At 40.7% G+C, this 16,548-nt stretch overlaps 1 protein-coding gene across 1 annotated transcript; it reads right to left on the bottom strand.

The window, feature by feature from the left end:
• Nucleotides 1-8,579: 8,579 nt before the first annotated feature.
• Nucleotides 8,580-15,179, bottom strand: lrrc32 (leucine rich repeat containing 32; the record flags this gene model as incomplete). The annotated part of the gene is given in 4 exon segments (XM_079214557.1): nucleotides 8,580-10,998; nucleotides 13,285-13,381; nucleotides 15,093-15,133; nucleotides 15,135-15,179. Coding segments are annotated over 4 exon segments (2,019 nt in total). The 3' UTR covers nucleotides 8,580-9,162.
• Between the last annotated feature and the right edge of the window lie 1,369 nt (nucleotides 15,180-16,548).

Here is a 16,548-nt window from a genome sequence, read left to right as displayed (position 1 = left end):
TCCCCGTGTCAGCGTGAGTTCCCTCCAGGTTCTCCGGCTTCCTTCCACAGTCCAGTCCCTTTTGCCCGTAGGTGTGAGCGTGAATGTTTGTCTGTCTTTATATGAGCCCTGCGATAGATTGGCCACCTGTCCAGGGTGAATCCGGCCTTCGCCCAATGTCATCTGGGATCAACCCGCGACTCTAAATAGGATAAGTGGTTCGGATAATGGAAATGGATTGATCCGTTGCACAACATATGACAGCACGGGCTTAATGGGGCCTTCATGGCTCCTTAAGGCTACATTCAGGCTCTCATCTGAGAGGCTTCATCCGTCAGTCATCGCTTCTGTAGAGAAGAGTGAAATATACTCGAAGCCAAACGATCAATAGATGACTAAAGGTCTTCATTGAAATACAGAAAGATTCAGTGTGTTGTGGTGGTCTGTTTAGTATTGTTGCTCACAATTAAAGTCATTTCAACCCCGTGGGAAAGATTACGGGTGTATGTAAGGCCGAAATAGGAGTTTCCTCCAACATGTCTTTTATTCATCACGGAGGCCAGGGCAGCATTCCTTCAGCTTGAGTTTACTTGATTTCTTTTTGCTTTTCTTTAGTCCGGCTGAGTCCTTCAGACACCGGCTCCTCTTGTCTAGAACGTATTAGACTCAACAAAACACTTTTTTAACGAATAAAACCATCAGGAAATGTTTCTCCACAGGAGGTAAATGACATTTACTACAACCACGTATGTACGACGTTTCACAGGGTTTTTAAAAGCCAGGATGGTTCTTTATTGTAATTCATCACTTTGTGAGAAACCGGAGAGTTCTGTGAGTCATTGTGGTTACGAGGGTTTAACCTGAGACTTTAAAGAGATCTACGAGTGGATCGGTGGAGAAGATCTTCATTGTTGGACCTCAGCGACTCGAATTCATGTTAATTCAGTTTGTTTTCCTTTACACCTGCATTCTGTAGTTTATTCACTGTTTTTTACGAAGCTAATTAAAACGCACTTTGGTGTGTACGAAAGTACTTTAACGCGTCAGACGTTCACTGATTGTGTTTCTGGTTATGTCAGGTTCGATTGAGGTTTAGCCTTTTATTTACGAGTTGCTATGTAAAGACAGTGGAGTAATGTCTGCCTGATTGAAAGCAGACTCATCCAGTGACATCGGCGTTTCAGTATCGTCACTCTACTTTGAAAGATTGTTGATATGACTCGTCTGACTGTTCGTGTCTTCATGTTCACAGATTTCCTGTAATTACTTCAATGAGTAAATAAAACCCAAGCTGTAAAAAAGCTGGTTTACAAGCCAACAAGACTAAAAGTCGACAGCAAAATGTTTAGCATGTAGCACTTAGCATGCTAACATTTGTCGAATAAACTATTTAATGCTAAGACAGGTATTTGGTGTTAAAAAAACGAACTATTGAAGATATTTAATTATTTGAATTACAACTTTGACCTGATGGAAAAAAATATGAAGTGAAGGATCACCAAAGTCATTACAATTCCTCCTGAGGGAAACATGAGTATGTCCAAAAGTTAATGGAAATCCAGCCCATAGTTGTTGCGACATTCCAAAACCACAAACGTCTGAGGGAAAAGTGAGGGGATCCCCATAGTAAGATGAATCGTCTGGGGAACATGAAGGTCTTTCCAAAGGTTCAAGAGATATTTCAGCCTGCCGTAAAAGGGAACCACTGCCTTTTTAAATTACCACCTCGGACAGTGTTCATAAGTCAGACCGGACAATGCTAACGTAAATGAATATGTGAGCGATGATGATATCCTATTTCCATCTGTTTCAAGTCAAGAATGTGTAGTTGGGAGTATCTCAGAGCAGATGGATGTGCACGTTGACCTCTGCGGCTGTGCCTAGCGCCGTGATCTCCAGCCGCACTGACTGGCAGACTGGGAGCATCCTATTATTCATCCACAGCCATCCCAGTGCTCCCACACGGCGCTCACTATCCCGATTTATCGCCGAGGACCATGGGAAAGGTCAGAGGTGTGCCTTGTGTTTATTTCCTCGTAGTTACATGAATTCGGTGCACGTATTCTACATTAAACTTCCAGTTGTTGTCATTGGATCTAGAGTCAAGCTACAGCTGTTGTTCTTTAAGTCTGTGTTGAACCGGCGAGGAGGGCAGCAGACGGAACGCAAACAGGACGCACACTCGGCACAATGGTATTACACATCATGCATCTGCTGCAAAAAAATAAAAATTACTCGACTTGCTTTGAGGTGATTCCAAGAACGTTGTGTTTGAGAGTCCAGGTTGATTCAGTTTGGAGTTTGGCCGTTTGCTTTGTGGGCAGGACGAGATTCTGGACATATGGCTGCGAGGTAAACACAATATCACGCCAGATTTCCTATTTTATTGTCCGTGCACATGCTGGAAAGTATATCTATTGATTGGGCAAGCGGGTAATAAATGTTTGTTCTGCACTTAACAACCTGGATGCTCATTGATCTTATTAAAATAAGGTACGGCTCCCCCAATTTATATTTCCCTCTTTAAGCCGTGCTAGGGTCCAAGAATGGCAACTTATTAAAATATCTCTGCAGGTATTGGATGGATTACCATGAAGTTTTGCCAAACATTAATGGTTCCCAGATTAATAGACCTTAGGTTTGAGTGAAACAACCACGAAATGTGGTTCACTTAGTCACCATGAAGTCACCCAGTTGTTTGTGGACTATTGTTGTGAAGCCTCGAGATTTTCCATCTTGTTTTTTTGTGAACGAGCAGTTTCATAAGACAATGGAGCTAAGTACAACCAAACACTACCAAAATGTTACAGTAAACCTTCATGAACTTATAACATACTAAAAAAAAGGACAATGCGGTGGTAGCGACCTGTCAATCACATTAAGCCCCACCCCTAAAGCATCCCCTGCTTTATGGTCTGTTTGACTCTAAAGAGATTGAGACATAAACTCATGTTTACAATGTTTACTGAGGGAATAAATCAAGAGAGAAGTAGTCATTTTCTATAGATTTCTATACAACCAGAGGAGTCGCCCCCCTGGTGGTCAGTAGCGAGAATGCAGCTTTAACACATTAAGCATAGACTTCTATACAACCAGAGTCGTCGCCCCCTGGTGGTCAGGAGAGAGAATGGAGCTTTAAGGCACTTCAGCATTGGCATTGTGTTAGCATGTGGCTCAAATAACTGCTTTTCCTCATGTACATGTTATATTTATTTATTGAACTGTTCAGTAATAGTGTGTTTAACCTTCTTAGTGGATCAGTCAACAAATCTTTATTTTGGTCGACTAAGATTTCTTTAGTCAATTAGTCTTTTTTTAAAATGCTTTTGTCATGCTTAAATGAAAAAAAAACAAATGTATTCAAATTTTTCTTTGTTTACAGCTGGTGCTCAGACAAAAACACATGATGAATCTAGTTTTCTCTTTCTTCTCAATTTCTTTTCCAAACTGTGTGACTAAGTGCTCCTGCTTTAGTCGAGTGCTTTTGATCTCAGCATGACTGAAGTATGATAAATACAGGTTAATAATATTCATTTATGACTCAATGCCCTGTCACAGAGGAGGAAAAGTGACTGAGGTCTGCTTCCAATCAAGGAACCACAAAGACTTCCCGTAGGCCTCTGCTCCTCTGATTCTATCTCTGCTCATCTCATAAACAAAGGAGGAAAAAAAAGTATTTGAAGGGAAATGATGCCTTTCGGTGGCGGGGAGGTGCAGCTGCGAGGGACCAGTTGGTCGGAGTCCATTTTTTTTATCTTCGGGTCTTGAAAGGGCGAAGCTCAAATCTTTCGCCTCTATATAGACCAGGAGGAACAGAGCTTCCCTTCAGAGGCTGAACAAACATCTCCCTGCGGAGGAAGCGCTTCCACTACTGTCTCACTTTATTTATTTCTCCAGCAAGGTGTCACCTCTCCGGTGCAAAGTAAAAAGAAATAGAGCGTATAGTAGTCTAATTTTATTTCACAGTAGATCTTCCTGGAACCATAAGTAAAGGAGGAATGTATTGAGCGTTTCAGGTAATTCAAGGAGGAACTGAATGGTGGAGAAATGCGTCTCTTTAGGATTTGTTGGCCTTTATTTGACTGATACTGGAAATAGGGGTATGAACCAAGGCGGGAATCAAACCCAAGACACGGCAGTTACGTGGCATGCGACCTGCTACAGGCCGCACAAAATATGTTGTTGGTCCAGAACGACACACAGAAGCGTATTCTGGCAAAAACTGCCATTTTAACTAGTAGGTCATAAACTATAATCACTTCTCTGTTGAGGGCAGATTGTCATGAGCTTTTTAAAAGCACATTCATGCTCCCAAGAGGTTGCACTGCCTGTAACAGTCCATTTTAAATCAAGTCAATTGTATGTTATTGTATGAATTGTTATCCTCCAATATTCAGTAAAATACGCGATCAGGACATCGGCATTCATGCTTTTCTAGCTGCCGATTTCTGATAATGTTACCTAACAACCAGTCAGTATATAAATCAACAGGAGGATGAAGGTTCGGTTTCATCATGATGCGTTCAGGCTCTGTTCAGTGAAAATGATTATTGGGCGAAAGTAAATTATAACGTTATCATGATGTAATCTCGTAAAATGTAGTGTTGTTTGAAGATGTTTTCACAGCAACATAAATAGATACTAGCGATGAATTATGAGCCGTTTACAATATCTATACGCATCTTAATAAACACCTTAAAGTATTTTTGGAGATTGAAACAAATCTTGTAAATTTATTCAATCCATAAAAATAAAATATTTTATTTCCTCATCATTTGAATCGTGTGTTGTTCTAAAGAAATACAAAAAAAAATACTTTAACAAAGGAAAAGGATAGTATTTAGAATTGTTTATGGTTCACTGACTTCAGAGCAGTTGAAATGATTTATGGGACGGTGGCTCGTAGACCAGCTGCGACAATCTAACAACAATATGGATCATCAATAGTCGACAATTAGTAGCGGCAGCAAAAAAACAACTCTAAAATCTCTAAAAGTTATATTTTTTCTCCTTTTTCTTTTGTGCTGATCCAATCCGACCCATGGGCTTTATGATCCGCTACATGATACCCTCAGGTTGACTGACCAACTATACTGAAAATCTGATAAAACTACAACACTCCTTTAATCAATAAGAGCCCTAACATTCTCCCTAATAGACATAAATAAGTATTTAAGAATACAAATGTAAAAGTTAAACTCCCGCTTTTTTGTGGAAGGCCACTGATAAAAAGGATTAAATTGTGGAACACGTAAAGTTCCCTTGAGGTTGTGTAACTTGGAAGCAGAAGGACTGAACTAGTTCATTAAAGTGTTAAACAAACATAACTCTCACAACATAAACACGGTCGAGACAGTTACAGATACCAGATCAAAATTGTGTAATTAGTTGTGAGGCTTCCTGTTGCTGCAAACAGAGTAACAGTTAAACAAGCAAGTTCTCAATTATAAACTTAAACTTTATGAACAATTATAAACGCAACCAGAGAGTTGATTGTTGAGCTATTGAAAAGAGCTGATTCAGAGCTGCGTTACTGGAAGAAAACTATATCAGGAACAAAAATATCTCAGACAGAACTATATTTATTATTCACACAAATACAAATGGAGGAGCTTCTTAAAAGTTCAAGTTAAACAACATCTTCTTCTTTAAACACTTCAGTGGGATTCAGGGCAGCTTCTAAATCAAACACGAACACCCAGTGACATGTTGATATTCGTGCCAGGCTGCTAAATAAGGTGTAAACCAACGGCGAAAGTTTCTAAATGGAACATTTTACCGAGAGATTCTCGTGCCTGTTTTGGAAAGTGATAAAGAGGAATTTTTCCCCTTTGACGTAAACCAGCCGGCGGCCCGAGGACAACTTCCTGTACCACCCTGGACGGGGAATTAGCTTCAGTAAGCGTCTTTCTCCCTCCTGGGGGGGAGGAGGAGGATCTGAGTCACAGAGGGGGAACACTTTCTTCATAGAAAGTTCAGCTTCTCATGCTGAACGGCACTCTTCAATCTTCAAGGAGAGGCCGGAGGAAGGTCAGACCCTCTGTCAATTGAATCATCAACATCAATAACTCTAGCAACTTTGTTCCTGTATATACTATATTTACACACTTCATATACTTTGCATTTTTATTATTTAATTTTCTTAAATGTCGTCTATGTAACTCCGCTTGCTGCTGCCACAACCAAATTTCCCCTTGGGGATCAATAAAGTATATATATCCTATCATATTTGACTTTTTTTATTTGTCATTTAATTTCTTAGTCTCAAGATGTCTTATGATCAGCATGTCATTGAAACGAGTTGCACGATGAAAAGGAAAAGTTTGATCGGTTACTTTTGATATTAAACTAATTTACAATAATGACAGATATGGGGAAGTTATGTGTTAAAGTGAAATAGCACAACTCATAAACCTGGATATCATAAAACGTTTCATTTTTCACCGATACGAAAGAAAAACTTTTACTATGTGAACATCGGCATGCAGAGTATTGATATGGTGCTGCAGACGTTTTAGCATCAACATGTAAAACACCAAAAGTACCTGTGACTTATAACAATAATAATGATAATATGATGACATATACTGTTATATAAAGTACCTTCATCCAATAATTTATAAAAAGGACCTACATATACTATAAAGTATACAGTAACTACATATAATACATGTTATATAAAGTACCTACATATACTGTTATATAAATACCTTCATACAGTAAATGTTATATAAAGTACCTACATACCTTTATACAGTAACTGTTATATAACATTTTGTTGTTTTTCTCTGTATTTTCTGTCTTATGTCATGTTTTATTTATATATATATATATATATATATATATATATATATAAAAAAATACAAAAAAATATATTTTCATATATATATATCCTCTATCTGTAATAAATCTATCGTATCTTCCATTAAACAACAAAACACAGAATTAAATAATATATTCAATATGAATATTAGTCTGACGAAATAATCAAGAGACAAATATCAGAAAATAACATTCAGTTTAATCTCACATGTGTCGTTTCTTGCCCCAAACTCCAACCCTATAACAAAATGTACAGAGCAAAAAAACAGTTATTAGCTGAATAATGAGGTGACATAATGGCTGGTGTGAATACTACGTTCAAAGGTTTTTATGCTTTTGTACACAAATGTTATGTAATGGCCTTCATTTGGTACAAAATATTCAAAATCACAGGATGAGAAAAGTAGCAAACACCTTAAAATTGTATGAAACTGGATCCCAGTGCTGCCCACTACATTTATTTATCTAACAAATAAACAGTATGTATATTAAACTTCCATATCAGAATATCACAGTTATTCATGTCAGTGCTTTCAGCCCAGCTTTCAGCTTTTCATTTCAAATGAATAGATATTCTGCATCGCACCACAGGCCTGGGATCAATACAGAGAACTTCCCGTTTCAAATATCCAGCAAAATTATTCTTAGTGTTAAAAACAGTCACAGAATAAGACAATCACACAAACAAGAAGGAACGTAAAGTGCAAACCACATGAAAAGGGTAAAGGAACTGGTTGGATTGCTTCATAAAAACTATTTCTGACAACCTACGTATATACTTCATGAATCATACTTCATCGACCATGAATACAGCCTTTTGTTTCCTGATCTGTTATAGTGTTTGTCTTCCTTTATTTTTAGCTCAGAGGAAAATTCCACTCGCATTGTTTCACCGAACGTCACAGAGTGAAGACATCTGATCTTATTAATAAATGATGTTCAAGAGTCCCTCGATCGACACTTAAAGGAATATTTGAATATTAAAAAGATAGAAAATGTGTTTATTGGCTTTCTCGCTTAAGGTTTGATGAAGCCGCTCTCGCCTCTTTACTGCAAATATGAAGCGAAAGATAGCAGTCTGTTGGCTTGGCTACCTCACAAATTAAATCTCATTTTTTCCATGTTTGTTTGTTTGTTGGCCGGGCGGAGTCACTTCCTGTAGTTACTGCCTACAAATTAAACGAAGAAGATCATTTTAATTAGTGAGGTTTCGAGGAGTTGGGAGGCAAATTTTGTTCCTTCGACAGAGTTAAGCTAGCCGTTTCCAGTCTTTATGCTAAGCTAAAGTAGGCTAACAGAGGCCGCTGCCTCTGTAAGAAAAGCCAGTAAGCTTTCCCCCAAAAAGTCAAACTATTCTGTTAGCATTTTAAGGCAGAGTCAACAGTGTTGAAGTGTTTCTACTGTGGATTAATCCTTTTACATTCATTAAACGTATGCTGGTTAGTATGAGGCTTGTGAAACAAACATGAAACACTTCTGCTTTACCCGAAAAGGCGCTAAAGTCGCAGTTCCTAAGATAACCTTAAGATAACTAAGATAGATGCTCACTGCAAGAAATCTTGACTTTTGAAGTCCTTTTAAAAAGTCTAAAAGCAAATATTTCCCACTTGTTTTGAACAGTTTGTTGATTGCTGGGAAGTTAGCATCGCACTGGTTCCCTCAAGCCATCGGGATTTCTTTCATTGGATTATAGCATTAAAATATACTCTGTCATATAATCTTCACAAATAAACACCACTTTTAGGATTTTTTTTAAAGCATAAATACAATCGGCAGGAGTAAAAAAACAAATACAGATGCTAAAGTGAGGCTAAAAACAAACATGAGTCCACGTCTCCACCACTAAACTAAAAGAGGAGAAATGTTCTTGTGTAGTCGTGTCATTTGGACGCATTTATGATTGCAACCGCCTTTTTGAAGACGCGTAAAAGATTTGAAAGTCACCAGAGGTATTTACTGACGCGTTTCATATTGTAGAACAAAACGTAGAAAATAACCACATACCTGATTTCAGGCTTCTAGCCAAACACACGTTCATGACTCATTTCCGAGGTTTTCAGACTCTTTCCTGCAGCACTCTGTTGTCTTGATTTAGGAGACAATATGGTTTCTTCACTGGTGTCTCGGCCCATCAGGCAGCCATTGTGGTCGCTTCTTCCGCTGTTGACTACATTCTGATTTATTCATTCCAGGGGCAAAGACGGTCGCGGTAAACCAATGTCAAGGCAATAAATTGTCCCTTCTCAAGTCTTTGAGTGACTTTGCAGACAGGGCATTCGTGTTTACTTCTTCTTCCATCTCCGGTTTAAAAACCACCAAAACCAAGTGGTGAATATAAAATTATTTCGCGGCTTCTTCACATTAAGCGTTGAAGCTTCGGTTGCGCTTCGGTTTCCTCGAGTGGCAACATTTAACCAGCAGCGCCAAAGCGATCAACACGACCGACACCGTCAACACGACGGCCACGACGACGTTCTGGAGGCCCGACCGGCGGCACATCTCCCGGGTCACCATCTCGATGTTGACCGGCTCCGAGTACTCCTCACGAACGCAGGTCACGGTCTCGATGTCGGGAACGACCACCGTCGAGTTCTGCACCATGTGGAGGAAGTCCAGGTTGCTGCAGCAGCTCAGCGGGTTGGAGCCCATGTAGAGGGTCTTCAGCGAGTGCTCCAGGGCGAGCATGGTGCTGTACTCCAGGGTGACCAGGTGGTTGTTCTGCAGGTTCAAGGACTCGATGGAGGAGTCTTTGTTCCACAGTGGTAGAGCGGTCAGCTGGTTGGTGGACAGGTCGACGTGTTTGAGACTCATCAGCGACGACAAGTCTGTGCTTAGGCTAGAAATGTTGTTTTCCCTCAGGAGGAGCTGGACCAGGGAATGCTCCAGACCAGAGAGGGAGTCTTTGTCCATGTCCAAGCCCGGGTTCAGGGACAAGTCCAGTAAGGTCAGAGGGCTGTTGGCAAACGCGTCCGCAGGCAGAGTCCTCAGGTTGTTTTCGGACAGATCCAGGTACTGCAGGTTCGGTACGGAAGAAAAGAAGACGCAACCCGGAGGACCCTGTTGGTTCTGGTCCAGGGAACAGATTTGCAGATTATTCTGCTGGAGCTGCAGGTGTTTGATGCTCGGAAGTCTTTGAAATATGCGATGTTCCAGGGTGGCGAGGTCGTTACCATGCAGGAAGAGCTCTTCCAGCAACGGCAGAGCGTGTTCCCCGAACGTCAGGCTCTGCAGCGGATTATAGCTGAGATTAATGATCCTCGCGGTCTGCAGGAGGCCTTCGTTAGCGACGGAGAACGAGCTGAGGCAGTTATTGCTCACGTTCAGGACCTCCAGGGACCCCATGCAGTAAAAAAAGGACTCCGGTATGCTTTGGAGTTGGTTGTAACTCATGTCCAGGTATCTCAGCTGATAAAAAAACACCTTTTTTTCTGGACTCCCCGTGACGTTGACGCTATGAAGTCTGTTCCGGGACACGTCCAGGTATTCCAGCCTGTTGTTTCTGGGGAGAAGAGGAAAGTAAGACATTTTGTTTTCGCTCAGATCGAGCGAGAGCAGATTATAGTAATCCGCTGATGTCGCGCTTTGGAAAAGCTCCACGCTGTTCTTGCTGAGATTGAGCACTTTTAAGTTGTAGAGGTTGAAGTCTGTGATGCAGGTGATAGAGTTCTTGGACAGATCGAGTTCAGTTAGACGATTCAGGGAGTCGAAAGCGCCGTCTTCGATCTCCAGGATGACGTTGTTGTGGAGGCCGATTTTCCTCAATGACGCGGATCCGCTGAAGGTGGTTTCTGCTATTTTGGTGATGCTGTTGCTGTTCAGAGAGAGGCTCTCCAGCGATGGAGACTCCGCCAGGAAGTAGTCCGACATCCCCGTGTACAGCCCGTTGCTCGACAGATCGAGCGACTTCACGGCCGTGAGGGGCCCAATGTTAATTTTTGAGAGCGCAAAAACATTCAGATGATTCCGGGACAGGTCCAAGACCTTCAGCTCAGCCATGTCTTTGAAGAGCCCCGGCTGGATGAAGTGGATCTTGTTGGAGCGGAGGTCCAGGTGGTGGAAGCCGGTGTGGTATGCCAGAGTTTCCCGGGTGAGATTCTGCACCTGGTTACGAGAGAGGTCCAGCGTCTGGACGCCACGCGGGAGGTCGGCGGGGGCACTTCTGAGGCTCAGGTCGCTGCAGAACGCATCCATCTGGACCTGCGAACAAAAGACAAAACACACCAGTGTGATTACGCGGGCACGCCGCCAGACTGCCTGACCGTGACGCAGAGGGTTGATGCATTGCGCCTCCATGTTCCTGGCAGCAACGCGAGCCTCTGAAGATTCATGATGGTGAGTTGTTTTAACGAAAAAAATTACTTCTTTTCTCTTGAAATTAACTCACTGCTTTAATGACTCAATCTCTAGTTCTTCAAGCAACCAAATTAAAGAAAGCTTTGTCAGTTTAAACACGATGCACCTCATATCTTTATTGCCAACCCACGGTTTTTGTCATCTTCTCTCTCTTCTTTTACCCTCATAGATTCAAATATTTAAGTAATTAAGAGCAGTTTATAATTGAGACCACATGGCCCGGGACCCCTTCTGTCCAACAACAGCTCATAAAACTGTCTCCGTCTCTGTTTTCTCTCTGAGGCAGCGTACGTGGAGCTTCTTGGCAAATTTGTGGCATCTTGAAAATGGCACTTCTTGTTGCTTAAAAAGGAAACAAACACACTGATTTATTGTGGAGGACAAAACATCTTGTTTCTAGCCAAAAAGAACTGGAACGTCACTGGTTTGAATCTGGTCGAGGACATGTGTGTTTGTTTGTTACTGTTATTGTTGTATGGCTTTATTAGACAGCAACAGCCCAGAGATGACAGATGGGGAATCACCCAGACTTTATGATATATATCTATATATACACTATTAGTCTCTGAAACAGGTACAGTAACACCCCCGACGTCTTTCAAAGCTCTTCTATGTATTCGCTGCTCTTTCCTAAGAAAATAAAATCCTCCAGTAAGTGATGTGTGTCACATTTCAACTTCATTACATAATTAGAACAAGTTCTGACGGCAGTTTGCATGAGAAGCCAAAACTAGAACAGGATTCATGAGAAAAGATGTACAAAAATAAATAATAAAAAAAAACACTTCCCATTCTTCTTCCAGAGAAGCCAAATAAAGTTCCTCTCAGTGTTCCCTCTAAGCTGCGTGCGTGCGCGGCCGCGCAGGCCAGTCGAAGGGGCCGCGCAATAGATTTTTCAGACCGCACAAACGTTTTTTTTTTTCAGGGGTTAAAAATATTTTTTGCGCCAGTGTTTCTGAGATAAGAATGAGCCATCTTCACAATAATAAGATCTTTGATGTGTCGAGTCTTCTTGGCCAATCAGCGTCCCGTTTCTCGACATGCGCTCTCTGTACCTCTGCTAGCGCTCTGCCTCCGTTAGCACCCCCCACCCCCGCTGTCCTCCTCCGGGCGCCAGGAGTGAAGCTCGCCCAGAGCGCCACATGAGCTAGGGCCGGCGCTCTTTAGGCTCCTCTTGGCGGACCCTGCTCCAGCAGCTATAGGCTACCATGACGAAAAGAAAGGCAGAGAAGGCGCCCCAGGAAAAGGTCTGCCTAACGTTCAAACATGAGTGGCTAGATGAAATAGTCCAAACTGACACAGGTAGGATGAAACTTTCAGACATATTTAAATATGAAGAATATGAAGTTATTAAATTGTTTATATAGGCTACCTTTAGGATAAATGACACCATGTCAATTTAATAGGCCTATAATTATTGTTAAGCACTGCATTAGCATTTTTCTTTCAATGAAGTTCCACTTAAATGTTGTACCTGCTGAGAAATGACTAAACACCTTTGATACTTTTATTTTTTTATATATATCATTATCAGTCATAACCAGTGAACCAGTCATAACCTCCCCTTATTGAAGTTCAACAAAGATCATTTAAGTTCAACTAAACTGACTGGTAAAACACCATCATTAAAATGTTCCCAAAGTCCAGCCATTATAAAGGATATTGAATAAATATCAACCTTGTACACATATTGATGCATTTGCTGTCATCTCTTTGAATCCCCTACGGCTAACCAGGCTTGTGGTCATTTTCGGCAGGTCGCGTGGTTGAGAATTGCTCACAGTGCTGAAATGTGCGCTCAGAAAAAATTTTTTTTTTGCTCAGTGCTGAAAAAAATTGGAGGGAACATTGGTTCCTCTGTCCAAATATTGAAGCCTGAATGTCTGACGGCAGCGCAGCTTAAACCAATAAACCAGTTCTGCCGGCCGTCAGCTTTCAAATAAACCGCCGACCTGCCCGGGGATAATCTGAAAAATACCTCCAGCACTTGATGGATTAGGTGCCTTATCTCCACTTTGGAATAAACTAAAAACAGATGAACACATTTTTCTGTGTTTATTTTTCTGGAGAAAGAGGAAAGATGCAATAAAACCAGAGAACAAATCCAACCTCCACATAGTTTTTACTTACGACTTGGCATGCTGGGAGGTGGCGGGGAGGACGCTTGGAAGCCGCCACGCAGCCGACCAACAGCGGGAGGAGGAGCAGCGGGAAGGTGGCCATGGCTCTGCGGCACAGGGAGAAGAGTCCAGATCACACGGGTTACACACACATGAATGCAGGAAGCACGCTGCCGGTGCGATACGACTTGAAAAGGGAAGGACATGCTGACCTATGACGCTATTTATACCCTGACACAAAAAAAATGTCATTTGTATAGCGAGGTTTCTATTTTATACTGTATTTAGCTGAACGAGTGACTAAGATAACGCGTGTTTCCGTGAGTTCTGAGAAATGCGATCAATTCTGCACTGGAGGTTATTGTTGTTGTTTTTTTAGAGAGATTGTTTTTGTGCCGTCTTCGATGAGTCACCTTTGAGGACTTCTGTGCCTCGTTATATTTTGCAGGAAACCTTTGCTGAAATATTTCCTGATCGGCTCCCCTGAACAAAACAAAAACAGCACATGTACGCTTGAAGGGAGAGACAATGTGGGAGTAATTAGCATCGCAGTGATGATAAGTACCCAGAAGAGGTTCCACAAAGGTCTGCAGAGAGTGAATAGAAACCACATAGTCTGGGCTCTTCAATTAGAAAATGCAAACAGCTGTTGCTCTACAATTTCACTTGCTTTTAAATGTGTGATTAATTTGTTGTTATTTCAGTGTTAAAGACGAACGTTTCAAAATCTTACCTAAACTCTTGTGGAAAACCTTAACACAAGAACAGAGCAGCTCTCTCACAGTGCTCTCATGTGATGTCTGTAAACACGTGTAGCTGCACAAAATACAGACGCGTCCTTCATTAATTTAATAGGACTAAAAAAACGTTGGGATTTCTTGCCAATTAACAAAAATAAGCATTTAACAAATATAAAAAATGTTGTTGTTCATTAAGCAACTTGAAATGTGCTCAGAAGCAGATAAAAATTATTATTTTTCCATGAACCGAAAGGTCGAACACAAAGCTTATCATCGAATTTACTTTAAACATTTACAACCTGATTAAACATTCTGGTTGTTGATCAGCAGCCAGAAATATCAACACTCTCTCTGGCTGAAGGTAGAAATGGACTTCCAGGTACTCTACCTAATTATACCCAATGTTTACCATGTTTATTAGTTTTCACTTTCATTTGAGTGAAACATTTGAATTTTCACACCACTACATTTATTTGACAGCTATAGTTACTAGTTATAAAAGTATGTTTAAATGCAACTAAACCGAACTCTCAAATCAAGGTTCAGTGTCCGATGTTTCAGTTACAAAACACACTTTGTAGTCACAACTCCACCACATGTGGAGGCTGGAGGACGAGTGGAGGAGCCTCACAGCCAGAGGGGAGAACTGATCTGAAGTCAGCTGATGCTTCTAACACTTGGTTAACGTTTGGGTTTTTGTACTTTACAAAACTAGGTTAGGTTTAGTAAAAAATATCATGGTTTGGCTTCAAATGACTGCGAAATAGAAACAAAACAAACTATAAAAATGTTAGTACTTACATCTTGTGTTTTTCGTGTAAAATCTTCTTCTGCAAACTAGTAACTTCTGTACTTTTACTTTTCCCGCTGAAGCAAAAGGATCAGAGAACTTCTTCCAGCTCTGCGACTTGTCAGCATGCACGCATCTGCTCCCACAGGCGAGTCCAGCGCTCCCAACAACCAAACCAGTGCAACAGCAACAAGCTCCGGAGCTGAACAATTACCTCACTTTCGGCTGATAACTAGTCTCCTGACCGTGTGGATTTCACATCCTCAACATGCGCACACACCCACTCACAGATCGATAGTAACGGAGCAAACCAGAGAGCTGCTCTCAGCTGACTCTTCCCTCCACTTTGCACGGCTCCGGCTGCTGTCCAGCCATCACATCCTGTGAGAATATCCTGCATCGCCCCCACCCTCCCTCACCCTCCCACTGTTCTCAGGGAAATGCCTTATAAGGGGGTTAGGAAGTCCAGTTTCACATCAAGAAGACACAACCCCCCCACCCCCCGCCCAATAAAATACCCTCAATTAATCCTAAGGCTTCTTCAGAAAAATAGTTTGGATGTTCTCACACACCAATCTCCATTTGGAATTTGGGGTATTTTAAAAAGCTCTGCATGTGTATCTTATCTTTTTCTAAAACAGCATTTTATGGATACATGTTCGAAAAGAGAGAATGCAGAGGGAGAGAAAAAAATGTCAGCAGCAGTTATTGATGGATTTATAGGAATGTTGGGGGATTTTTTTTTTAAATAAATCACATCCTTTTCAAGACTGTGGGAGTGAGTCTGGTGTATCATGTGACTTTTCCTGTGGTTCACCATACTGTAAACAAACAGCGGTGTCATTATGGTGAGTAGAGGCCAGTTTACACATCCAGACTGTGAGTGACTGTACAAGTGTCTTTGGATGTCTCCAAGCATGCTGGGAAAGTGAACAATTCTCCTCGACAGTGACGACTGTGCACTGAGGGTTTCAGGCTTTTATTTTGGCGGTATAATGAGCTGCAGATCTTTTTTTCCCCCAAGACTGTACTTAAAAAAAAAGTTAAATAAGTAAAAAAATCTTGTTTACATGTGGCATCATTTCACAATCTCTGCAGATTTTTTTTTACTTTTATTATTTTGTAAATGTTCTCAATCATTATTCACTGAAAAGGAAAGATAGAAACAAAATAAAACATATGTATATTATATCACAATAATACTAAACAAATAATATATAATTAAATTAGTGTTTGTACATCAGTTCTTTCTTCTTTTTTAAACTAACTTATTATTTTATTTTTTAAATCTATTTTGTATGTTTGACATTTTAATTTAAATTTTCAAAACTATTCCATAAATTCGTTGGAATTGGAAACTCCTTTGACTGTTAGACACTCTTGTTTTGCATTTGTTCTTATCTTTTCCTGGATCTGGAAGCTTTTTTTAAAGTCCATCTAATCTCTAAATCTGAGAGCATGTTCTGTAGCATAACAAAATTATTGTTATTATTGGTGTACGTATAGCGTTTTCTATTTATTTCTAATTTTAACTATTATATATACACTTCAATGCCCCGGTAAGAGATATTAAGGGGGCTTTGAGTTAACATCGTCAAAAATGGACTTTGAAGCACACGAAAAGTCCTAAAAAGGCAATAATAAAAGCAAGACACCAACAAAACAGGATAATGGGGTTGAAAGCCCCAGAAAAAGCTAGTAAGTGGACGGGAACTTTAAAGCTTTGTACTTTAAGTAAAAAAAA

Source organism: Taurulus bubalis, assembly GCF_910589615.1.
Source record: "Taurulus bubalis genome assembly, chromosome: 2".
NCBI classification, from domain to species: domain Eukaryota; kingdom Metazoa; phylum Chordata; class Actinopteri; order Perciformes; family Cottidae; genus Taurulus; species Taurulus bubalis.
Note: the sequence above shows the minus strand (reverse complement) of the source record. Positions and strands in the feature narration are given on the sequence as shown.